We start from the raw sequence: 22,459 nt of genomic DNA, 5'->3' as shown, positions 1-22,459 counted from the left end.
GCAGTGGCTATATCGCTCGAGTATTTATCCGAAAGCCAACGTTAGTCACGCGTATGAGAGTAAGCAGGGCTTAAAAATAATTTTCACTGAATATTTTACGAGTCCCGAGTAGACTGGATTAGGTACATTATTAGACGCCGAGGTTCATAGCAACAAGTATACTGGATGTGGAGTACTGGGAGCAGAAATATTTCCCCAGCTGAACTGAAGCCCTGTGCATTGTACAACAGCACATACATCTCTTTCAATATGGCACTTAATTATTTTTATTTACAGATGTCGCAAATATGTAATGTGAACTACACACAGCTTCGTGTCTAAATTGAGAAAATCACATCGTTTAAAATAGGCTTTAATCAGCATTGCACAACTTGAGGCAAGGCAAACAGAAAATAATTTCAAATCAACTGTTTACACGATGACCCAAACACTAAATTGCATCAGCATTTTGTGAAATTTAAATAAGGGAGGCCCACTCCATTAACCCGAATGCCCACATTGAGCAACTCGGGCATTTGCGCCAACTTTTAAATTATCTTATTTTTCAATACCCTACATTAAGAGTTGTGCGTGTTTAAGCAAATAAAGACTGGTCGGTGGTCATGCAGACCATCAGCACCTTCCCTGCAGCATGCAGCCGCTTGGCACAAAAATCGCAATTCTCCAGAGCTTGCGTCTTCTTCATCTCAACTCGCCTGTCCACGCTTCCGCACCCGCGTGAAAAGGTCCACTGTCCATCAACACGGGCTGGCACTCCACGTGGAAAGTTAAACTTTTCAGGACAGCGGTCAGCTTAGGCCAGAGTGATAAAATTATAAACCATTGTCACCATGGTTCTGCCGAAATGTTTTGTGTATAGGAAAATGCACGCATGTATATTGTATATGCCCTTAATGCGCATTAACATTGTAGCATTCAAACTTTTACATGGCATTTTCACTTCTCAAAACATGTGGAAAAAACTGCGGTTTGAAATTCCCTCCCCGTCAGTCACTGTGCCCAACGAAAATCGCTGCCATTCAACTGTAGCACCAAAGCCAGACCAGGGGGAGAGCCTTCGAGTTGACATTTGGATTTTTCCGAAGTACAGAACAGCTCTGGGCAGGAGCTCATCCCCATAGCCCTACATGGCCCAACGGCTGAGTGGGAGGACCATAACCTGGCCACTGGCCAAGACCTTCCCCCTCCCCCGCACTGCATGGTGTGCCAGCGAGGGAAGAAGCGAGCACAAGTCACGTTACGACTCTTGCTACGATCAAACCTCCGAATCACAGTTCAAGCATTCGGCTGTCGGGCACAAAGAATTTCGCTTTTGCACACAGTAATTTGCATAATAACGACAGGCAGCTGCGGTTGTCTGTTAGTGGCAACATTGTAATGCGACGTGGGGGTCAGATTTGCCCGACACAATCTGAGTAGAACCTTTGAATCTTATTTGCAATAAACCTCTTGGCAGAGTGTGCCAGAGGTCACTTGTTATTTAAATAGTTCTGTATGGCATTTTATATTCAATGCACCTTCAGTGGTACGTTCCATATTTGCGAGGGCAGAGACGACCCTGGCAGCCTGATGGTGTGCAGGCCTCCTTTAAATGTAGCCATGCCCTCTGACTGTAATTATATTTAGCAGCAAATTTGTTAATGTTAACGTTGGCAAAACACCACCTGGATACAGCTCTCTGACAGTGTTTCAGTCCTAACACTTGGTGCACATATCATTTTTTTAGAAAGCCACCCTACACATGAATGTATATACATAATTTAACAAGACAAAAACTGGAGAAACGTTGGAAATTAATTCCTTAACTGGCTTAAACGTCACTTTCATGCTGATGGTTAGTTTGTGTTTCAAACGATACTGTTTACAAAGCCTGACCAAAATGCATTATCCAAGGAAAATTCACATCCAAGGGCTGTGAATTTCATTCACAGATGTCTGCTTACATGTCCAATTACATTACTTTTAAATGTCGGCACTGGGCATCCACACTACTGTGCATGTATAAATGCTACACCTGAACTAATTGTGATGCATCAGGATGTTGTAAAATGCCATTCATGAAATTGGCACCAAATTATTTTCCGCAAAGGTTCTGTCTTGTTTAGTACGCAATTAAAAGTGGCATGTTGAAATGCGATTGCTCTGCTGTGTATTCACTGTACACATCTATTCATGCCAATCCAATCAACGAAATGAGCCGTTAAAAGTCTCGTTGCCTGCTTGTGTTTAATTGACAGTGGTGGAGATTGACCTCTGCTTTATGTTCATTGGGAGATGATAAGTGGGACTGTCCACTGCATCCTCAGATTGGCATGCTGGCATGAGACAGCATTGTGAGCAGCCCCGAGAATTTGCGCGCGCATGTGAACGCGCGCACACACGCACTTGTGAATGCGTGCGTGTGTCCGTGCCAATGCAAGTGCGGTTGCGAGCTGTGTGTGACGCTGTGCAGGCTGGGCGAGAACGCTGGGTTCCTGCGCCGCGAGGTCTTCTCACATGTGCTCGGGGTGGCTCTGCATGCACTTGGTGAACTCTTTCACAGGCTTGCCCTCGTAGCAGATCTGGTAGATGGCTGTAAACAGCGGGAACCTGCCGCACAAACAATGGCACTTTCTCAGACTAAAATCTCAAACAATCAACCTTGGTGCACAGGAAAGTCATCACTTCAATACTTGAATCCCTGTTCTAATTGCTTTAAATACTCTTCTTAAAATCATGGATAAGCCACTGCTTGATGAAGGCCTTCCCTCGCCACCACCGTCTCTCACGATCCTGCATTGTAATAATCCACCCGTAACCCGAACACGAGCGGATTTATTCTTAAAATTGCACAGCTTAAACAGCTGCAAATGTATAGAGTTTATAAATGTACTTATTGTTAGTGTAAGGCTTCACCGCCGTTTGTCACAATTCAGAGTTCTGTTACTATACAAGAATAGTTTTTTTTTACTCTTGGAGTGAATAGTAGTACTGTACCTCTCTAGTGGCTCCAGGGGTGATGTGAACCCACTGCATACAACAAATACGATGCACATTGGCTCTTAAACAAGCGGTTTGATACACTGTAGAATAATACAAATTAACCGATGAATCAATGTATCGTTACACCTGCTCGTGGCTCTTACACGAAGCAAGCGTGTGAGAAACCCTGCCCACTGGTGTCCGGCCTGGGCCATGCGGCGCTTACTTGTCCACTAGCCCCTTGGTGCTGAGGATGCGGTGCACCTCCGCTGAGGTCTGTGGGCCCTGGAGCTTCTGTCCATTGAGCATCTCCTTCTCCAGCTCCTCTATACTCTGTAAGCACAAGCACAGCTCATCCATACAGCTCACTTGTCCTCGTTTTGTGTTGGTTTTGCGGTGCTTTGTCAATCCGCTGCTGGAGAAAGGCCCCCTCACGCAGTGTGGGCCGCGTGGGTCGTTTGATCGTACTTCACCATGATGGTCAGGGGGGGGGGTTTGGTGAAGGTAATAGGGTGGGAAAGCCCAGGACCAGTTCAGACATCACTCGCCACTTACGTTAGCTGGGTCGCCAAGTCCGTTGCGTAGTGCGCGTTAGCCACGATGCGTCTCTTATACTTTTTTCTATTTTACTCCACCAAATGTCATCCTATCATGGTGAGCAACACCATAGGATGGTTCCCACTGCTCTGGAGGGTGAGGTAGATGACTTGTGTTATTGAGTACAGGCCCAGACAAAGATTTTTGCGAGCCTCGTCCTCCAGGACCAGTGTGCAGGCTGCTGACCATGAGCACACGTGGTTGATTGAGGAGGGAACTCCAAGTTGGTGATCTCTGACACCGCGAATCTCGATGCTGCCTTCGATTCCGAGGACGTGGTCGGCATGCCTCGGGCGATTCCACTCGCCCATTCTCGGGGAAAAGCCGACTCATCTGATGATGGAGTAATGATATTTTTTTACTTTGGATAATTTATCACTATCATTTCTTATCGTCACTCGATTTCTAATTAAATACATTTTAACAAAAATTCTAAGGTTATTCATAATATCGACTAGCCTTACGCTGGCTCTCTTTTGTTGCTAAACAATTTGCATTACACAGGCGTTATTGCCATGTGCTTAGCAACTGCAATTAAGCAACTAATCTATTAATCAACGAACTTCAAAACCAGGTGACAGCACACGGAGTCAGCAAGTGCCTTTAGCAATGGGAGATCTGTCATACAAAATGTACCGGCAAGAAAAAATACAGATACAAAAATTAAACATGTTCTCTTAGATTAGGTCCTGAGGCTATTCCCATTCATGGGACAGGACCCCTCAAGCAGCTTGTAGCTTTGAAATGAAATAAAAACAGCACACCGATTTCAGTTCATGGTGGGATGGGAGTGGAAAAGAAATGTATAAAAGATATGAGCACTAACCCTATCACGCCGTAGGCTCTGGAATAAGGTTACCATCGATGGCTGTGCAGAAAACCATCAAAATCAAATTTGGTTATAACTTCGTTTGGCCAAATTCGAGCTCTGGAGAATATAAAAACATCACTTGCTGCCACGTAACAAACATTTCTCTGTCGCAGGGCATGTGGGAAACTGCACCCCATAATAATCTATAAATATTGTTTTTATTTTACCAGGTGAGGTCCATCCACTGAGCTGTATAGCTCGTTTTCAAGAGTGACCTGGCCAAAAAATGATAGCTCAACGAAGTGGCTTTTCACGTGGAAATTTATAGCAGCCAAAAACTCTAAAACGCCGTGATGTTGATTCTAAATGTAGAGGGAAAAACTGGAGAACCCGGGACAAAAATCCACACGACGACGGTGAGAACATGCAGACTCCAAATATACAGCAGGCGTCGGGGTCGGGATCGAACATACGACCTCCTGTATACCAGGCGAGTTAGAGTGTGGATTTAAAAAAAGAAGTCTCTTAAAAGGGATTTCATGGGTAGTTCTGCGACATGCTTCTGTGGGCCGTTCTTTAACGTAACACGTGATGCACCATTTTGCAAGAGTTTCAAATGCACGCTTCGATAGCGCAAATGGAATAAAACTGCAAATGGAATAAACCCCACCCCCTCTGATCTCTGCACCAGATTGGGTTAATTGATGACGTCACCCTGCTGCTCTATTTAAGACCTGGAGCAGGTGGAGGGCTTCACTATTCTGGAAAATTGCCAGATGATGCTGGATGTAATTACCAGAAAAACGTCGTACTCAAAAAATGTAAATGTTGTGGATTCACTCTTCAACACACCGGTGGGCTAAAGTAGTGAACTATTTGTCTTTTGTCAACGTGACACGTTTTTACTGATTGGCCGTGTCTGGTGGTGGAGGGTTGCGACACATTTATAAATAACGCGATCTAACCCAAAAACCTTCTGAATAATATTGGTCGCGAAAGCCTACGTGTTAAACAAATAAAATGGCACAATCGGCAGACCACCCTCCCCGCCTCGCACGCACAGAAGACGCTGCGACCCCCGTCAGGGTGGCACAACATGGCGCACCTTGCCCTTGACCACGAAGGCCTCGGCCACACGGCGGTTGCGACCACCGTAGCAGGTGGTGATGAGGTCGGCAACGCCGCAGCTTTCCAGGAAGGTGGCTGACGTGACGGTGCCGCTGCAGAAGAGCTTGGCGAAGGCGATCATCTCCATGAGGCCCAGTCGGATGACGGCCGCCTTTGTGTTGTCCCCAAAGCCCAGGCCGTCGCAGAAGCCAGCGCCCACCGCCACGATGTTCTGCGTGCCATGTATAGGAGAACTCCTTTAATCTGTTATCCTCTTACCCACAACTCCTATTTTCCACAGGAGATGTAAGGGTCCGCGAAAACTATTATAAGCGGCCCTATTTTTCCAAATTATGCATGTTTTTTTCCCCCCGCGTATAAGTGGAGTAAACTGGCGGATAACCAGCCTCCCTATGCCTCGGACACGAACATGACAATAGAATCAACACCTTGAGAGCTCCGCAGAGCTCCACCGTGTCGGCCTCCTCCACAACCGTGATGCGGAAGTTGAGCGTCTGCATCAGCTGCTTGAGCAGGAGTCCATTGGCGCGGTTCTTGCTTCCTGCGGCGACACGAGTCAGCATTCCTCTCACTCGTGGGGCCAAGGGTAAATATAACGCGGCTCCGCGAGCCCACGGGTGCGCACCGCACGCACTTGGCACGGGCGCGCATTCGCGTGCGGACACGTATGAATGTATGTACGTAGAACTTCTTTCGCACCGTACGCAGCCAACCGTGCTAATCAGAGGACAGCAACCCTGGCATGCGTTGCTCGTACCGATGGTGGTCTCGCAGAACTTCTCGTCGGCCACCTCGTTGGCGATGTTGGCCCCCATCAGCACGCTCATATCGATGCCAAGCTTCTCCCGGATGATGTTGGAGATCAGCTTCAGTCCCTCCGGACCCTCGTCGACTCCCTGTCAAAACGCAGAAGACAATGGATTCCCCCGAATAGCCCGCACAGGGGATGTTGGGGGCCGCTAGCGACCAACTATGCAGGCAAGTGCGATGCACAGAGGGATGGCGTGGCCGGCACAGGTACTAGCCACACATCACAGGAGCCACCTCAACAATGGGAAACTGCTCGTAACCTACCAGAAGCAATGAGCTCTACCTAAACCACCGCATTCAGTACAAAAAAAGCAAAAACCTGTTTGCCTGCACAGCCCTTTAACAATAGACGGAACCACCGACCGCTTCATTGGACAAAGAGGATTAGAGAAGAGTCAATCATGCAGGATCGTTACGCCACCGAAGAGCTGACCGTGAGTTCTTTGAGAACTTGTGTGTCAGTGCTAAGTCCTGTGAAGGGACGGTAAAAGCGAAACCTTAAAAAAAAATGCACTTCTTGAGACAGATGGAGCCCCAACAAAATAACTGTTACATCTCATGTAGCATGCACTTTGCTCAAGTGATTAACTACCAACACCTCAAAATAACATGTTATATATATCTAACCCTAAAGCCTAGCCGTGTGACTAAAGTAAGCCTTAATACAATAATATTTCATGACGTTAGGGTGACCTCTAACCCTACCCATCAAAGCCCTAAACTTATTACGCCCATTAACCCTTCCATAGCACAGACTAAATTTACTCCTAGTCCTTGAACACACAACCCTTGTCCAAGCAATCAATCCTTTGAAACACCAATGACAAACCTTCACTCTGACCGAACACCAGGATTCCATAGTCTTTAAAGTAAGGTTCTTTATCCAATGGCATCTTAACACTATTATTCAGTTAATAATAGTTGCTAAATCTTATTGCAATGTTAAGCCATGATCTGTTATTAATCCCTAACCAATGCATAATTCAAATGTGTTCCTTAATCTTCACCATTCGCTACTCTTAACTGTGCTGCAGGCTTAACCCTAAGCAGTTCCTTACTCCCCAATCACATGTAAGAGAGTGCACTGTTATTATTAACATAAATACCTTAGCATAACCCTGCAGGGTAGGTGAGTAACGAAGCATCAATTTATACATTAAAATGTATTCTTATGCTCATGATACATTAGTTGAATCATGTGGTTAATCATGGAAAATGACACGCAAATTAGATGCTAATGCTACATTTTACTGGGGAAAAACCTGTATAAATGAGAGATGGAAATTAGATGCAAAGCAGTGTTTTATTTTGACGGTGACGATTTAAAAGTGGTAAAACATATGTAATAGAAAACTAAAATGAAGATGGCCAGGGTATCTTCCTTGGACATCAGATGACAGTTGGGTGAGATTAATTAACATAATGGAGGCCGATTGGAGGGATGGAGAAAGACGGGTAGAAAGAAAAATAGGCGGCGGGATAAGAGGAGAAGATCTAAAGGAGCGCAGTGGATGGAGGTGGTGATATATCTTGGATGGAGGTGGTACGACACTGGCGAAGGTCTCTGTCCGACATTGGGATGTTATTGGCAGAATAAGAAGAACACGCGAAGACATATTGCCTCCTCGCCCATCGCTCATCCGGGTGAGCTGCGGCCCACGTGTGAGCGTGAGCGGCGCACCTTGATGAGGGAGATGCCGATGGCGCCGGGCGCGATGTGGCCCGCGATCTGGTCGCACAGGCGCTTGATGAACTGGTGCGGCACCACGAACACCAAGATGTCTGCGCCGTTAGCCGCCTCCACCACGTCCGCCACCGCGACCTGCCGGGGTGGCGCACATGGCTCGTGACCAATTTCAACGCGGAGGGTGTGCGACGTCGTCTGTGAAAAAAGCTTCGTAGCTCTTCAGATTCCTCCAGTCTAAATGAAGATTGTGATTCTGACATTTGACCCACGGGGTCCAACCCGGAACAGCGTTAAAAAAAAAAATACATACCCCCATGTTTTAAATGAATATTGGATGGTCCTCATGTCTGAGACATTGGTGGAATTTCTATATTCCGATGGCAATGACCAGTCTGTTCAGACAACCAGTATTGACTTTGAATAAAAGTGGTGTTTATTTTATCACTCCCAATGAATGATGGATTGAATCAACTCCAAATGGAAGAAAAACACAAATGTCATTTGGTATGTTTTTTTATCTGGCCTTTGAGAGAATGAGTGCTGTTTTAAGTTAAGTTATCCATTTAGGATCGAAAATGTTATTATTGACCGTCAGGTTTTATATATTCATATTTAGAAGTCAGTTTATAAACTGTCCCGTATTTCTATTTGAGGTTGTTACAATGAGAACCACAACATTCAGCTGGCGTTTTACATTAGAAAACAGTACATGTTAAAAGCTTTTACCATTACCTAGAATTGTATACAGTTACAATAGGTAATTTGCTTCTTTGGTAGTTTTATTTTGGGGCCATAATTCACACATTTGATCAAGGTTAGGCTGTTATCATCCGTTCAGAGAAAAAGGCATCAATACTTTTCATGCTACCGTGGCCTCACCTGGAACGCAATCAAATCCGAAATAACAAATGTATCACCGATGTCAATGCCAAGGCGACACTCACGGCTCATGAACTTTAGCACGAGGGCCGCCTACGTGTGCAACATGGCAGTGGGTTCATAATTCCGCAGCGGCGAGCAACCTTGGTGCGCACATTCGCATTCATGCGTCGGGTATGTGACTGCATGGGCATATACAAAGACAAAGATCCCCTCCCCCCCATATAGCCTTTACCAGACTGTTGGGGCAGGTGCTGTTAACGAGCACCTATGAAGGCCGGCACGGCACACGAGAGGGTTGGGGGGCTAGCACCACACCCGGCCGCCTTGGTCTACCTCGTGGCAATGTGTACACACCACTACAGATACTTATTTGAGGCCGAGGCCGAATCGACCTAGGGGAGGCCCAGGACCGGTTCAAATAATCGTCACAGGTGTTGGCCGTGAGCGGGAATTGAACTCTGGTCGCTGAGTTGGTAGCGCAGGATGCTGCCCGCTCCCCACACACACACACACACGGCAATGCAGCAGCATTCCAGTTCAAACACGGGCAAACATCACGTGTCCAGGCACACACTGAAACAAGAGTCATACTGGCCAACAAGTGCTGGACAGCGATTATGTGTCCACACAGACACTGCACTACAATGACATTCCGACAGGGCAGACACACAAATAGACCCCCTATAGTGTTAACAACAGACCGTTGGGGTGAGTGCGATTAGCAAGAACCTATTAAGGCCAGCACGGCGCACGAGGAGGGTGGGTGGCCAGCACCCTACCTGGCCGCCTTTGTCTCCCCATTACTGATGGTTACACACACACACGTGCAACACCACATTGCAGTTAATGTCTACATATAAAATATCTGACTGATATGTATGTAAAGTATATAGGTCAAGTACGTATTATTTTCGTTGGTTACACAGCAAAACAAATAGCAAATCCAACAAAAGTAGAGTTGAATGTGAAAAACATGCGGCTATATACAGCGAGACACAGTGGAACAGGTGTTATTTTGGTGATATAAATAATGGAGCAATAGGTAATTACATAAGCAAACTCTGTACAGCACTGTACATTCTACTTACGTAATAGAAACGTGAAGGTAGGAAGCAATGCAAAAAACAGCCTCAAAGCAAAGTTAATAAACAACTTAGAGAGATTAAGACAGGATTCAAAGTCATGTCCAACGAAAATTCCTGCGCGATAAAATTACTTGCAACTAATGTAACCTGTTGCTACTTAATAAAACAACAATAATGGTTTACGGCCCTTTGTCAATCCACTGCTGGATGAAGGCCTCCCGTTGCCATGTGGGTGTTGGAGACTGTTTGACCATACTTCACCATGCACGTCGGTATGGGTTGATCAAGGGCAGAGGTGTGGAGGCCGGGATCGGTTACGATGTCATTCGCCACGGTCAGGAGGGAAACTGAGCTCACCGGGTGCAATGCAGAGCGTGTACTGCGACTACTGTTGCGCCACCCGTTATTGAATAAATTGTCCAAAAATAATTCACCGGGCAAAAATCTACCATTGTTTTCTTTGTTTCAAGCCGGTATTAACGACTGAAAAACGTCACCAACGACGGAAATTGTTTCTTTATCACCATGACCCCGAAAGCAGAAGTAGTGCAAGCGATCAACGGCCAGCTTTAAGGCCGGCTCGGGTCAACCAATCGCCAATTGAAATATCAGTCGTCCAAAAATCAAGCCGGCACAATGACGCTCACGCCTTGCCAATTCCTTCTTAAACAAAAACATGTGTGCAGTGGCACATGTCGTAACACTCATCACCCTTGTCTCGCACCATGTGGGGGGGGAGGGGGTGAGCCGGATCAGCTATTGGCTCCCAGTTGTGATAGGCGCTCCATTTTGGCTGTGTAGAAAACACCAGGTCAGAGCTCAATGACACGAGGCCCTTTCGCAAAGGTGACCTAGGGTTTGTGCTTTTGACGTGCGCAATGTGCGCATGGAATGCCTTGGACTCCTGTAGCCTTTCGCACCCACAGCCGCATTGGGCCCCGTGTGTACCTTTGGCCTTGTAACGCGTGCACTTATTCCTGGCCATGTGTTATTGCGGCCAGATGTTTAATACTGTACCTTGCTGACTTTACTTATAGGGAAACAAAGGACCATATACCGTGTATGTGTGCGTGTGCCAGCAAGGGTGAATGCACCCTGCCGTGCATGCAATCAAAGGCACGTGCACACCTTGCTGTGTGTACAAGTGTACACACAAGCAAGGGTGAATGAATGAATGCACCACGCTTGGTGCACAAGTGTGTGCCCGTTTGCAATGCACCCTGCGAGCACAGCGTTTGCAGGGGGCGCGCTGCGCGTGTGTATATACGCGCGTACCACGTTGGCGGGTAGCTTGTGTCCCGGCAGGTACTTGACGTTCTCGTGCTCAGTGTTGATGATTTCAGTCAGCTTGCGTCCGCCCACCTCCTCCTCGAACACCCACATGCGCACCTTTGAGTCGAACTGGGGCAGCGCTGCTGCATTGGCGCCCACGATCTTTGCAATCGCCGAGCCCCTGCAGGGACACGCACACAAACAAAGATATTGTTCACTTCGTTTCATTTATCGTGGTTAGTGAATGTATATTAATGAGCAACTATTACTGCAGGCATGGTATTAGGGCCAGTACAAAGCCCTTCTGCTTTTGTCTGCCGAGTGCTGATGTTTACGCTATACACCAGGCACCAATTAAAGGCAAAGTTGATTTAGGAGGCAGCCCAGGGCATGCTCGGATATGAAAGAGAGCTGTACATGGCAAAAGATATGTAGTGCAGTACGTGAACCGCTGTGCTACCCGTCCCCACAGCACACTCGTAAACATAACTCTGTGCACCGAAGAGCATTTGCTTACCACCCCAGAAACTACTCTTGACAAGCAAAGCACACGCACCATTTGCCTGTGTAAAAACACCGTAACAAAAACAAAGGGGCACACAGCATGTCCATACATATTACTCCATGGCTGATGCTGCACTCACAGACAATTATTAAAAGTGAAAGAAATTGGGGGGGGGGGGGGGGGCAAGGCACCATAGCCGGCTCTAGAATCACTCGCAAGGTGGCCATGCACACGTACCTATTTGAACCGACACACGGACACCGATTTGTATTAGCTCCCCTCCACAGGCCCTTGGCAGCATACATTTGGTTAAAATGTGAACACTCACATGGGAGAATGAAAATGTCACCGGTCATTTTGCTGTGCAGGGCACATTCTAAACTGTTCCAGGGCATGTTTTGTTTTAATAAATGCTGTGGGGGGTGGGGGGGGAATAGAGGTAGGGCATTCGCTTAATTGCAATAAGTTATATTGTGTTCGTCAATCAATGGGCCTTCCAGGCAAGTGCATGCAAGAAACATTTTGGGGCAAACCCCGAAATGTTTTGTGCATTACTGAACATCAGCAGCAGGGTTGGGAAAGTTAAACAAGTGCATGATATTGATCTGAATGGCCTAGTGCTTGACATTATCTATTTCCATTATGAGATTAAACCTCCACACGTTTATTAATATATACCTGAGTATTTACCAGTAATATTGGATAGGAGTTGTAATACTATACTGATAAGTAGTTTCATCCGCAATCTAACCTTCCCTGACGCATAGGTGGGGCAAGCGGTGTGTGTCAGATTCGCAACTGTGCACGTACCCACTTATAACTCTGGCCTTTTAAAACAGACATAGCTAGCACATATGATGTGACTTTAAAAGGCACCGAGACTATTTCTCATCTTAGGGCTTAGAGGCTGGGGTTGCAGCTTGAGGAGGCCCCGCTGGATAAATTTAAATCACGAGGAGTAATGTATACGAGTGTGTGGCTGCGCGGTCTGCCTGTTCGGGCCGATGCGGAGGTCGTTATTCAAGCAGCACCTGTTGGCACAATACCGTACCGTCGTGCACGAGTATTACGCCGAGATTGAGAATCGCACGTTTATTTAAAAAAAAATGTCACTCGAAAAATCCAGCGGTCGTGTAATGTCACGCAGAATGTCATTGCAGTATAAATAATGCATGCAACAATTTGTCTTGACTCAAATTCACTTCTGTAAAATCTTTCAAGTTCTCATCAAATGCTATGTTTTTAAGTAAATGTCTGCATGCCATTGTAATTACCATGCCTCTATGTGTAAAAGGGGACAATGCATTTTAAGGAATTCCTGTTGGGACATTTAAACATTGTTATTCATATTAGAACTGTGGTAATTGGGTATGGAGGTTATGCTTCATCAGAGAAAATCTCATAAGGGTATATTTCTATCTACCATCTAGTTGCATTGCTTTTAACAAGGCAACCCTTGAGTTGAATTTCGACGTCAATAAGTGCCATTATGAGGGTGTGACAAGTTCACGTCAGGGGGCCTCATGTGACAGAAGAGAGCCATTCACAATCATTGTAGAGTCAAAATAATAAGCTGTAGTCATTGAAGAGGAAAACATTTTATTAAAATATACAAGTTCACATATTTTTTGGAGGTCGGAGGGGTACAATACTTCCTAACATGCCACTCTTGGGCACACGCATCTTATGAAAGAACAGAGCATGTGTTGGCAATTCCTTTCATAAGAGCTACATTTTAGGGTACAATGCAGGCACATTGTGAATAACTCCGCTAAAATGCAAGCCAAACTGAAAATTATCTCTTGTGAGCATGTGTTATACATAAAGGGCCTTTATGGTTTGTTTATTTTGCAACACCCACCCTTTGTCCCACCCTCTTTCACTAACCTTGCCTTGGCAGTGAAGCAATGCAGGGGCTATAAACCAGCGAGATATCTCTCAACGGAGTTCCACAGATGAAGATCTTTCTTGCAAAAGGGTTGCGATATTACATCTCACTGGGTTCTCACTCGGTTAAAGTTTGGCGGAATGACTGTTAGATGTGGGACCGAAGATTTACTACAGTATGCATGTAGAATTTATTTCGCACCACACGTAGCCAACCGTGCTAAAATCGGAGGTGCGATGTGGAGTGAACACTTCTTGATTCTTCAAGCTCAAAATGCGTGCATCGAATCAAGTGTAAAATGCATGCATATCATATGTGAATGTTACATTTAGGCTCGTGGTAAGGCATTAATGATTTAATTGTGACACCGAATGGCCATAAATAACAAGTTTAATTATTACACCAATACTTTCAGGCCCCACGTTTGAGTAATTGATTACCGATTAACATGCCGATTGTTTTATTGTAGAGATGTTTTGCCTACGCGCGACTTTATTTTCCAGAGGATGACTGAAGGATGCTTGTCGCCAAGTCTCATCGATAACCCCCTCACCCCCTGCCTCTTGCCCTGTTAGTCTTGGACGTATTGTTGATGATTAACACTCGGGGAGTGCCTTACGCACAAACCAACAAACCAAAAAGTAGAGTTATTTGCCCAACCAAAAAAAGCTGTGTTTTAGTAGTGTTCAGATAAAGTAGTGTAGTAAATGGTTTACCCTTTTGATCAATGTTTCATATACAATACGTTTTGTATTCGATTACTTTTTTTAACTCAAGACACATTTTAAGTAGCTTTACAGAACAAGTACATATATACAAAGGCCGTCACAGAACAAAGTTGATTGAACATTTCTGTTAAGTGGCTGCACGCATTTTAAAATATCTTTTGCTATTTGTTTCGTAATGGTGCTCGAGTATAAACTTGTCCATCAGCTCTTGCCCAAAGACCCAAAGCAGTATTGTTTTGAAGGAAATCTGAGAAATTTCGAGAAGTACAACTAAGAGCTTTATTTCTGACCAACATTCGAGATCACTATGACCACTGCAGTTAATTGAGAGATGATGTGGAAAACCTTCATTTCAATTGCACATTTCAGGGCATACACTCCTGTATTATGACAGTGAGTTGCATGGTTTGTGTCCGATCAATAACTGATGGAAAGCTTATATGACCAACACAGATTAAGAAATAAACTACACACATTAACGGCCTGCGAATTCTGCGAACGCATTCACCTTCTGGTACACAAAACGAGAGTGGCGAAGGGCCCACATGTGTAGCACACATGTGTAGCACACACATGTGCCCGGTTGTCCAGGTCCAACCGTGAGTGGTGCTAGGGAACTGAAGGCAGATATGAAGCCGCAGCACACTTGGGGTATTCGGAACCACCACGAGAGGGTTCCTACTCGGCTGCAACGTCAGAGATCCCCAGCGGCGTTTTTTTTTTAAATGCAAAACATCGGCGTGCTGCTACGGTGGTGAAATCCAAACCATCAAACGCATCACCGACGAATGCGCCACCCTTGCGGTGTTTGCTGCTGCGATCCTCCTGGGGATTTGGTTGGAAAAGTTCTATTTCCCCAGTAACCTCTGCTAAATTCAGGAGGGGTGCACGTGTCACAAGCTTAAGAATTTGGCATTTCAGCAATCAATGGATTGATGCATTCTTACACTTCTAGAGCCAGCTCTGTTATAATGGTTGCAATTGCACTTTAAATCAAAGATGCCACGGTCTTTGAGAAGCAAACGTCTCTTTTTAATAAGAGATGCTGTAAACGGTGCAACGTACTTGCCAGTAAAATGAATTTAGAACTAAACACAATCGTGCTGCTAAATTAAACGCATTGTGCAAGCAATGCCAGGGACCTGCAACTTGCCGTCCAAAGCACATGGCATTGCACGTAACCTTGCCTCCATCGGGGTGGGAGTTGAAGGCGGCGCTGACCACGCCGCTGTGGGTCTGGGTTGAGATATTTTCAGCCCCGGCGGGTCGTGTTACTCAGCGGCGTGACAGTCACTGTCCTGCGATTTAAATATACACGAGGCGCAGGCGGATACTCGCGCCAGCTCGTCCGATGCATGGCACGTGTGTGCAAGTTAGTTCAGTGCAAAACAGGGCATCAGGTCCATACGGATTACAGGATCTGCGGTATGCCCCCCCTGCCCCCTTTATCAATGCGGCTCATTGGATTTCTGTTGTATTGTATTGTAATCGTTCCATCAATCAACACCCCTATTGTGTGTCATGCGAGTGCCCAATGAGACTACAAAGTAGAACTGTGTAACTGTAAAAGATAATCTTGATTTGAAGCTTTCGTGACTGCAGGAATCCATACTCTTTGGCTCTTTCGGTAAAGTCACGTAGGTATAAAATAAAATAAATCACGACGTTTCGGGCGCAACACAAGCGTCCGTCATCAGGTATGAAAGCATGATCTGCTGCCGAAGCAGACTGTTTTAAAAAGATAAACCAAAAGCAACACGAAACAACACAGTCGAGTGCTGCAGTATTGGCAGAGAGCATGAGACATAATACTAATCAGGGCATCTATCTCTGGGAAAGGTCATCATCAAATTGAGTCACTCCCTGTAAATCAGGTGCGGAATTGTTTGCGCTTTATGGTAGCAATTCACAGAAATGCAGACAGACCGGATGTTTTCTGCAATGTGTACACAATGCATCATCACCAAAATGTCTGCTCTAATACATTAACCATAATTGGTTTGCTTCTTTTCTTTCACACGCAAATATGAAAATACATTTTACACAATTGAAATGTCTTCCTCGATAACTTGGGTGGATCTTACGACTTTAGAAACCAACGCAACACACATTTTACTTGCAGAGCACGAGTTGCATTATGCAGCAGTTTTGTGGTTCCTGAAAAAAAAACATCTTTCTGGGTGGCTGTCCCATTTCACAACGGTGGCCACGGAGATCTGAGACAGCGCAGGTATTTTGTTTTCCCCATTGCCACACCATTTCCTGGACTCGAAGAAAGGTCATCCATCGAATACAACCTTTGACAAAATAGCTTCTGAGAAGACGTGCACGAGGGGATTAAGCCGACGGGAGATAAAGTCATTAAATAAGGTCATGTGATACAAGCGTCATGAATCACAGCAGTACTAGACGAGAGCAGTCGAACGCGGCTCTTTCAAGGACTGCTTCGCGACGTCATTTGAGGACACATGCATTGCAGCTCTTGAAAGACTGAGTCTTCTACCGAATTAAGGAAATGGCTCTTGTTGTTTTGGTTGCCGACCCCTGGACTAGAGGCATCAGTGTTGACATGGCGTGACCCCGATTAAGTCGTACGCTGGAAATGTATGATCATTCCGATGGTTCCACAAATTATTTCGAGTCTCTGACAACACACGAACCTTAATCTTAGGATGGCTAATTCCATCCTAATAAATTACATCAAAAACCAGCCTCCCCTGGACCCAAACCGCTTCCTCCCACCGGTGACACCTTGGCCATGGCATTGATGCCATCACCACCGGCCAGCACTTGCCATGGCTGCCCAACACCTCCCTGTCATGGCACGGGCGCGTGACAGATTTCACAATCGTGGGGTGACAGCCACCGAGGATTGAGCCCCGCGCGAGCAGTGCCGATCCTGTAGAAGGCCGGCGCTGGCACGAGTGCAAAAGTCACTACAAGCCATCTGTGACCATCAGATCTGTCCCACTGCATCCGGCTGGATCCAGCTGACTAAAGAGAGTCCTTCACGTGATGTGTTGTTCTTTTTTTATACTCTCAGAGACCACATGAAAGGGCCACAGAGCCAGCAGTATTTTTTAGATAACGTATCGGGAGTTTCTGTACAGTTTGAGAGAATAACATGGCTATAGTGTGTATGAGGGGCGGATGTTATGCAGTTGTCAATGATTGGATTGTATACTGTATGGGTAAATCAAGCTCACCAGGATACATAGCCTGTGATTGTCACTATGTGTACAGCAGCACAACTCCCGCTGTATGGTCCTGCAGTTATAGTAAATTACACCGATTTTATGGTCTCGTACAATGTGCGTGATCAGACTGATGAGCAGTCCACAGGAGATCTATTCATTCTTACAGCACCGCCTGTCAGTGGTGCATTCACGGGACGTAGCTCGAGGTCCCTAAAGCGGGGAGGCCAAGCGCGAAGACTGAACGTGCTCCGGTTCCGCCGGGCGACGGCATGGGCCGGATTTGAGAGCTCGCCGTCCGACTACATCTGCAAATTGCGACATTACGCGATGTTTACGAACACGCCGACCTTGTTGAAAATCAAGATTACTGTCCTTGAATTTTTTCTTCCCACGCCCTGACAAAAACCTTGCAATGGAAAAAAAATCATCCTATCTAGAGCTCGTTTACTGGAACACAGAATATAAGTGCACTGCCAACAGGCCCACTTGAGGGAATTCACTCAGAAATTCCACATACTGTACCCTCTAAACATTTGCACACTGATCAGCAGCAGCAGCAGCACGTCCTTTGAGAAGATTTTAAAAGGGAAACAATAAACTTTATTTTTTAACAGCAACCGTGAAACTGTGCAGTGGGCCCCAATTGCACGCAACTCGACGCAACACGTTCAGCTCTTCGCGTCGCTGGTTCCCATTGTGCGGAAGGGAGCTGGTGCAGCCATTCATCACGGCGCTTGGGAAACTTGAGCATGCCTGGATATTGACCAAGTGGCCCTATGGAGAGACGGCGCACTCCTGCAACGCAGTGACAAGACAGCCTTGCATCGGGAGTGCAATAGGAGCTTAATGACGCTTGCAGATGCAGGGGATGCCTCTGCCCCGAGCGCTTGGACTTTGTCTGTTTGGAGAGTCTCCCTGTTGAACTAATAAAAGTACAGCATAATAAATGTGCTGCATGCACGAATAAAAGCATTGATGCAATTTGGGCAACCTTTCACACAGTTATTGCAGATTTTATATGGTACGTTGTGCAAGCGTAATGACAGTAAAGTCAACCTACTGTGTGAGTGGACTAGTTGCCACGGGAGGTAATGACAGGGGAGTCAGCATGCAGTACGAATGGACTAGTGGCCACGGGAGGTAATGACAGGGGAGTCAGCCTGCAATGCGAATGGACTGGTGGTGACAGGAATGATCGAGAATCGGAGCGGCGCCAGGTGACGGAAGAGGACGGTGGAGTCTGCTGGTAGAGCGAGCGGTCTAGAACCAGCGAGAAGGTTCGTGAATGGGAGCGTGGCCTCGGACCGGATAAAAGGGAGATGCGCGGGAGACTCGGGGCTATTGCAGTGGGGTCACCGGCCTGTCTGTGTGTGTGAGCTCGTAGCTCCTTAATAAAGAAACCATCTCAAGACAAGTGCGTCGAAGTCGTCATTACACAAGTGTGCAAAATATAGCTAAGGCTCATCAAAGCACAGCATAATAAATATACTGCATGCATGAATAAAACGTAGATGCAATTTTGGTAACCTTTCACACAGTTATTTCAAAGTCTTTACGAAAGCACGAGCGTGCAAAGATAAAGGCAAGGCTTCGCATCAGACCAGACAAAGCCATATATGCACTCAAGAGTATTAAAGGAAGGGCACGTTTTGAGATGTGAACCTTGGACTGAGAGATCAACGCAAGGCAATGTGTGGTAGACGGCCCTTGCAGGCGTCATCATATTTTGTGTGGATATAACGTGGAAAACGAGAGGCTGGAATATATTTCACTGTCGCAATCTGACAATTGAACACGTCATGTAGCAGAGCACATAATCACCAAGCTCAATCACTGTTAGGGAGGGCATGATAACCTCAAGTTCAAGTTCATTTATTAGGTATAGCCCTGTGAGCCATTCGGCTCTTGAATCGGGTGCAACCGCAACAAACAAAAAACAAAAACATCAACAAAAAACATCTTAAGTGAATATGTGACTAAGTGCAAACAGAAATCCAAGAAAAGACAGAAAAACATTGCAGAAAAAAATCACCGTACACCAACGCTGTGTGCAAAAATCCCAGTGGGATGCAAGTCAAACAACCAACAACAACCACAAGACAACTTAGATTAAGGCCATCAGTCTAACTCTGTACTACAACAAACAAACATGGCTAAACCATCTTCTTGGTTCTTTCGGTAAAGTCACGTAGAATGGAAATAATAAAATAATAAAAATAAAACATTATAAAATAATTCTCACGACGTTTCGGCCACAACGCAAGTAGCCGTCCTCAGGTGGAGAACAGGCCTGTCGAGGAGACTTTTCAAAATCACCCAATGTAATATTTTACACGTAAGGTTTCATAGCTGGTGATACCACAAGTTTCAGATGTAAGTCTTCAGACCTGCACAGGGAGCTTGTAAGCACAAATTAACTTTATTGGTATATTACGCCATCATGAGCCATGTCCAGTCCACTCAGGCATAATTTAAGTGTTTCGCACGGCAAGAGCATTTGTAGGATGTCTGCAATTATCGCACTGCATGTCCACATATGTCCTGATATGATCAGTCTACATCCACAATGTGTGGTTGACTATATGTCTACTAGGCCATTGGGGCTCATGCAACTCATAATGCCCATCGACTGTTAATTAAGATCCAGTGGGCTAACATCACCATCATCATCAACCCATATCCACCAACCACCCCAATGACCAACACCATCACTCACCATCAACAACCTCTACCATTCACCTGCAACCACTTTAATTCGACACACGTTTCAGCATGTATGCTGTAGTTTTTACTTATTTTAATGTGTTTATCCCAATAAACCGGCGTCTCCACATGGCACGTTAATTCTGTATGCCTGTGTTATGTTTCCGCACCGAGACATGTTTGTACCAACAATTAATTAGACCAGAGGTTGTTCTTGCAAAAAGGGACCTTTGTCTCAAACGAGCAATCACCTATAAAGTTAATGATCTTTAAAAAGGCGTTATCGCTTTATAACGTTGATTGTATAACATGACCTCTTTAAAGTTTAAACAGCCCCTAGCACCCATCCCTACGTGGTCTCAAGAAGTGGGGCTGGCTCGTTAAAACCCTCCAAGCCTTTCACTCATCACTTGGCTACTGCTGTGTGTGTACACATGTGCACAGTACATACACGCGTGTACGTGGGTGCACGCATGTGTGTGTGTATACACTTATATGTGTGTGTATACACTTATATGTGTGCGTTTCGCACGAGCGAGTGTACTTACACGTGTATCGATGTACAATGTGAAAACTTGCGTGACTGTGTGTGCTTAAGAGTGAATTTGAAATGTGCGTTTGCGTGACAGCGGTAACCGGGTAAACATGTAACGTTGGGCAAACGTTGGCAAGTGTTGTAACCAGTGGACCAACGTTAACCCAACGTCCGATGTTTACTGGGAAGTGTGCGTACTTGTATCAAAGACGTGCATGTGCGTGTAGAAGAAATGCACTGTGGCGCGTCTGTATGTGCTCGACTTGGAAGTGCGCGCACACCCATCTGTGTACACGTGTACACGAGTACTCCACGTGGCTAGCACAGTACAGAATTGCGTGCACGTGGGCACACGCGCCTCCGTTTCCAGGGTTGCGCCTGTTCGAGTGCACGATTTGCATGCGCCCTGGGTACGCCGAAGCTCTGCAAACTACCGTGTGTACGTTCAATGACACGTCTCGCACACAGGGGAAGTCCGTTTAAATGACGTGCGCACACGCACACACACACACGCACACTCACCAGTTGCCCGAGCCCACGATGCACACCTTCTTGGGAGTTGTCATGTCTAAAGCGAGGTGGAGCGACGGGTAACAGAGAATGGGGGAAGTGCTGCTGCTGCTGTTGCTGCCTTCTGCTGTCACTGACGACCCCACCAACACTCGTTCTGCAAAAGGCACCGCGCACAACACGAGCTTCCACGTGTGCGCGCCTCGTAATGGTCTCAGGGTCTTCATAGGGGGCGCGGCCTATAGCAGAAGGGGGCGTGACCAATATTAGAATAATGGGCGGGGCCTATGACAGGGGGCGCGGCCTATAGCAGAAGGGGGCGTGGCCAATATTAGAATAATGGGCGGGGCCTATGACAGGGGGCGTGGCCTAGAGCAGCAAGGGTGCTATGATAGGGGGCGGGGCTTATAATGGGGGGGAGGAGGTGGGGGCTATAACAAAGGGCGTGGCTTATAATGGGGGGGGAGGTGGTGGGGGCTATAACAAAGGGCGGGGCTTATAATGGGGGGGAGGAGGTGGGGGCTATAACAAAGGGCGGGGCTTATAATGGGGGGAGGAGGTGGGGGCGATAACAAAGGGCGGGGCTTATATAAGAGGGCGTGGCCTAGCAGACGTGGGCGGAGTTTAACTAAGGGGGCGGATTTCGATTTAAAGCTTTCGTGACTGCAGGGATTCATCTTCTTATATTATGTTTTATTTTTATTATTTTATTATTTCCATTCTACGTGACTTTACCGAAAGAACCAAGAAGATAAGGGGGGCGGAGTTGAACCTGAGGGCGATTTGTGGACATCTAAAAAGAAAGTCATGGTCATGTTTGTTTGATGTACACGTGACGAATGAATGGATATCGTTGCAACATTTTTTGACCACAGTTGTATGCATGTTGAACTTCTGCCGTAACCGAAGCCACTGACGTTTTCGGGCGTAGCAACATCCACAGGCCACGGATCTACGAAGAAAGGGGCCAGTGCCCGGAACGTCGCCTACTAACGGTGCTATTCATATAGATATGTGTTCTTCCGTTTCTAAGGGCAAGTTGTTTGACGATACACGCGTTACGTAATGCTGGAGGTCTCACCGAGTGCGTCTTGGCAGATGATTGGTTGGTTTAGCGTGGGCGGAGCTTGCAGCGTGAGGGGGCGGAGCTTGCAGCGTGA

General features: G+C 46.3%; 1 protein-coding gene across 1 annotated transcript; it reads right to left on the bottom strand.

Moving 5' to 3' along the window:
* Positions 1-336: 336 nt before the first annotated feature.
* On the bottom strand, positions 337-21,522 carry LOC133346167 (glycerol-3-phosphate dehydrogenase [NAD(+)], cytoplasmic-like). Its single transcript, XM_061557630.1, has 8 exons — positions 21,312-21,522; positions 11,237-11,414; positions 7,989-8,129; positions 6,255-6,393; positions 5,926-6,038; positions 5,475-5,708; positions 3,188-3,294; positions 337-2,589 (listed from the first exon to the last, which is right to left on the bottom strand). The coding sequence occupies exons 1-8, from the start codon at positions 21,353-21,355 to the stop codon at positions 2,493-2,495; spliced, it is 1,053 nt and encodes a 350-aa protein (XP_061413614.1). The 5' UTR covers positions 21,356-21,522; the 3' UTR covers positions 337-2,492.
* Between the last annotated feature and the right edge of the window lie 937 nt (positions 21,523-22,459).

Source organism: Lethenteron reissneri, chromosome 23 (genome assembly GCF_015708825.2).
Source record: "Lethenteron reissneri isolate LAM-NWPU_2019-01 chromosome 23, ASM1570882v1, whole genome shotgun sequence".
Lineage (NCBI taxonomy): Eukaryota > Metazoa > Chordata > Hyperoartia > Petromyzontiformes > Petromyzontidae > Lethenteron > Lethenteron reissneri.
This window is presented reverse-complemented; position numbering and strand designations above follow the sequence as displayed.

What these genes read in the sequence shown, in the direction of transcription:
- LOC133346167 (XM_061557630.1), bottom strand. Translation starts at nt 21,355, where the DNA reads ATGACAACTCCCAAGAAGGTGTGCATCGTGGGCTCGGGCAACTG. An exon ending in ATCGTGGGCTCGGGCAACTG is followed by an intron (nt 11,415 to 21,311) that starts GTGAGTGTGCGT and finishes GTGTCCCTGCAG; the next exon opens with GGGCTCGGCGATTGCAAAGA. An exon ending in TCGGCATCTCCCTCATCAAG is followed by an intron (nt 6,394 to 7,988) that starts GTGCGCCGCTCA and finishes GCGTTTTGACAG; the next exon opens with GGAGTCGACGAGGGTCCGGA.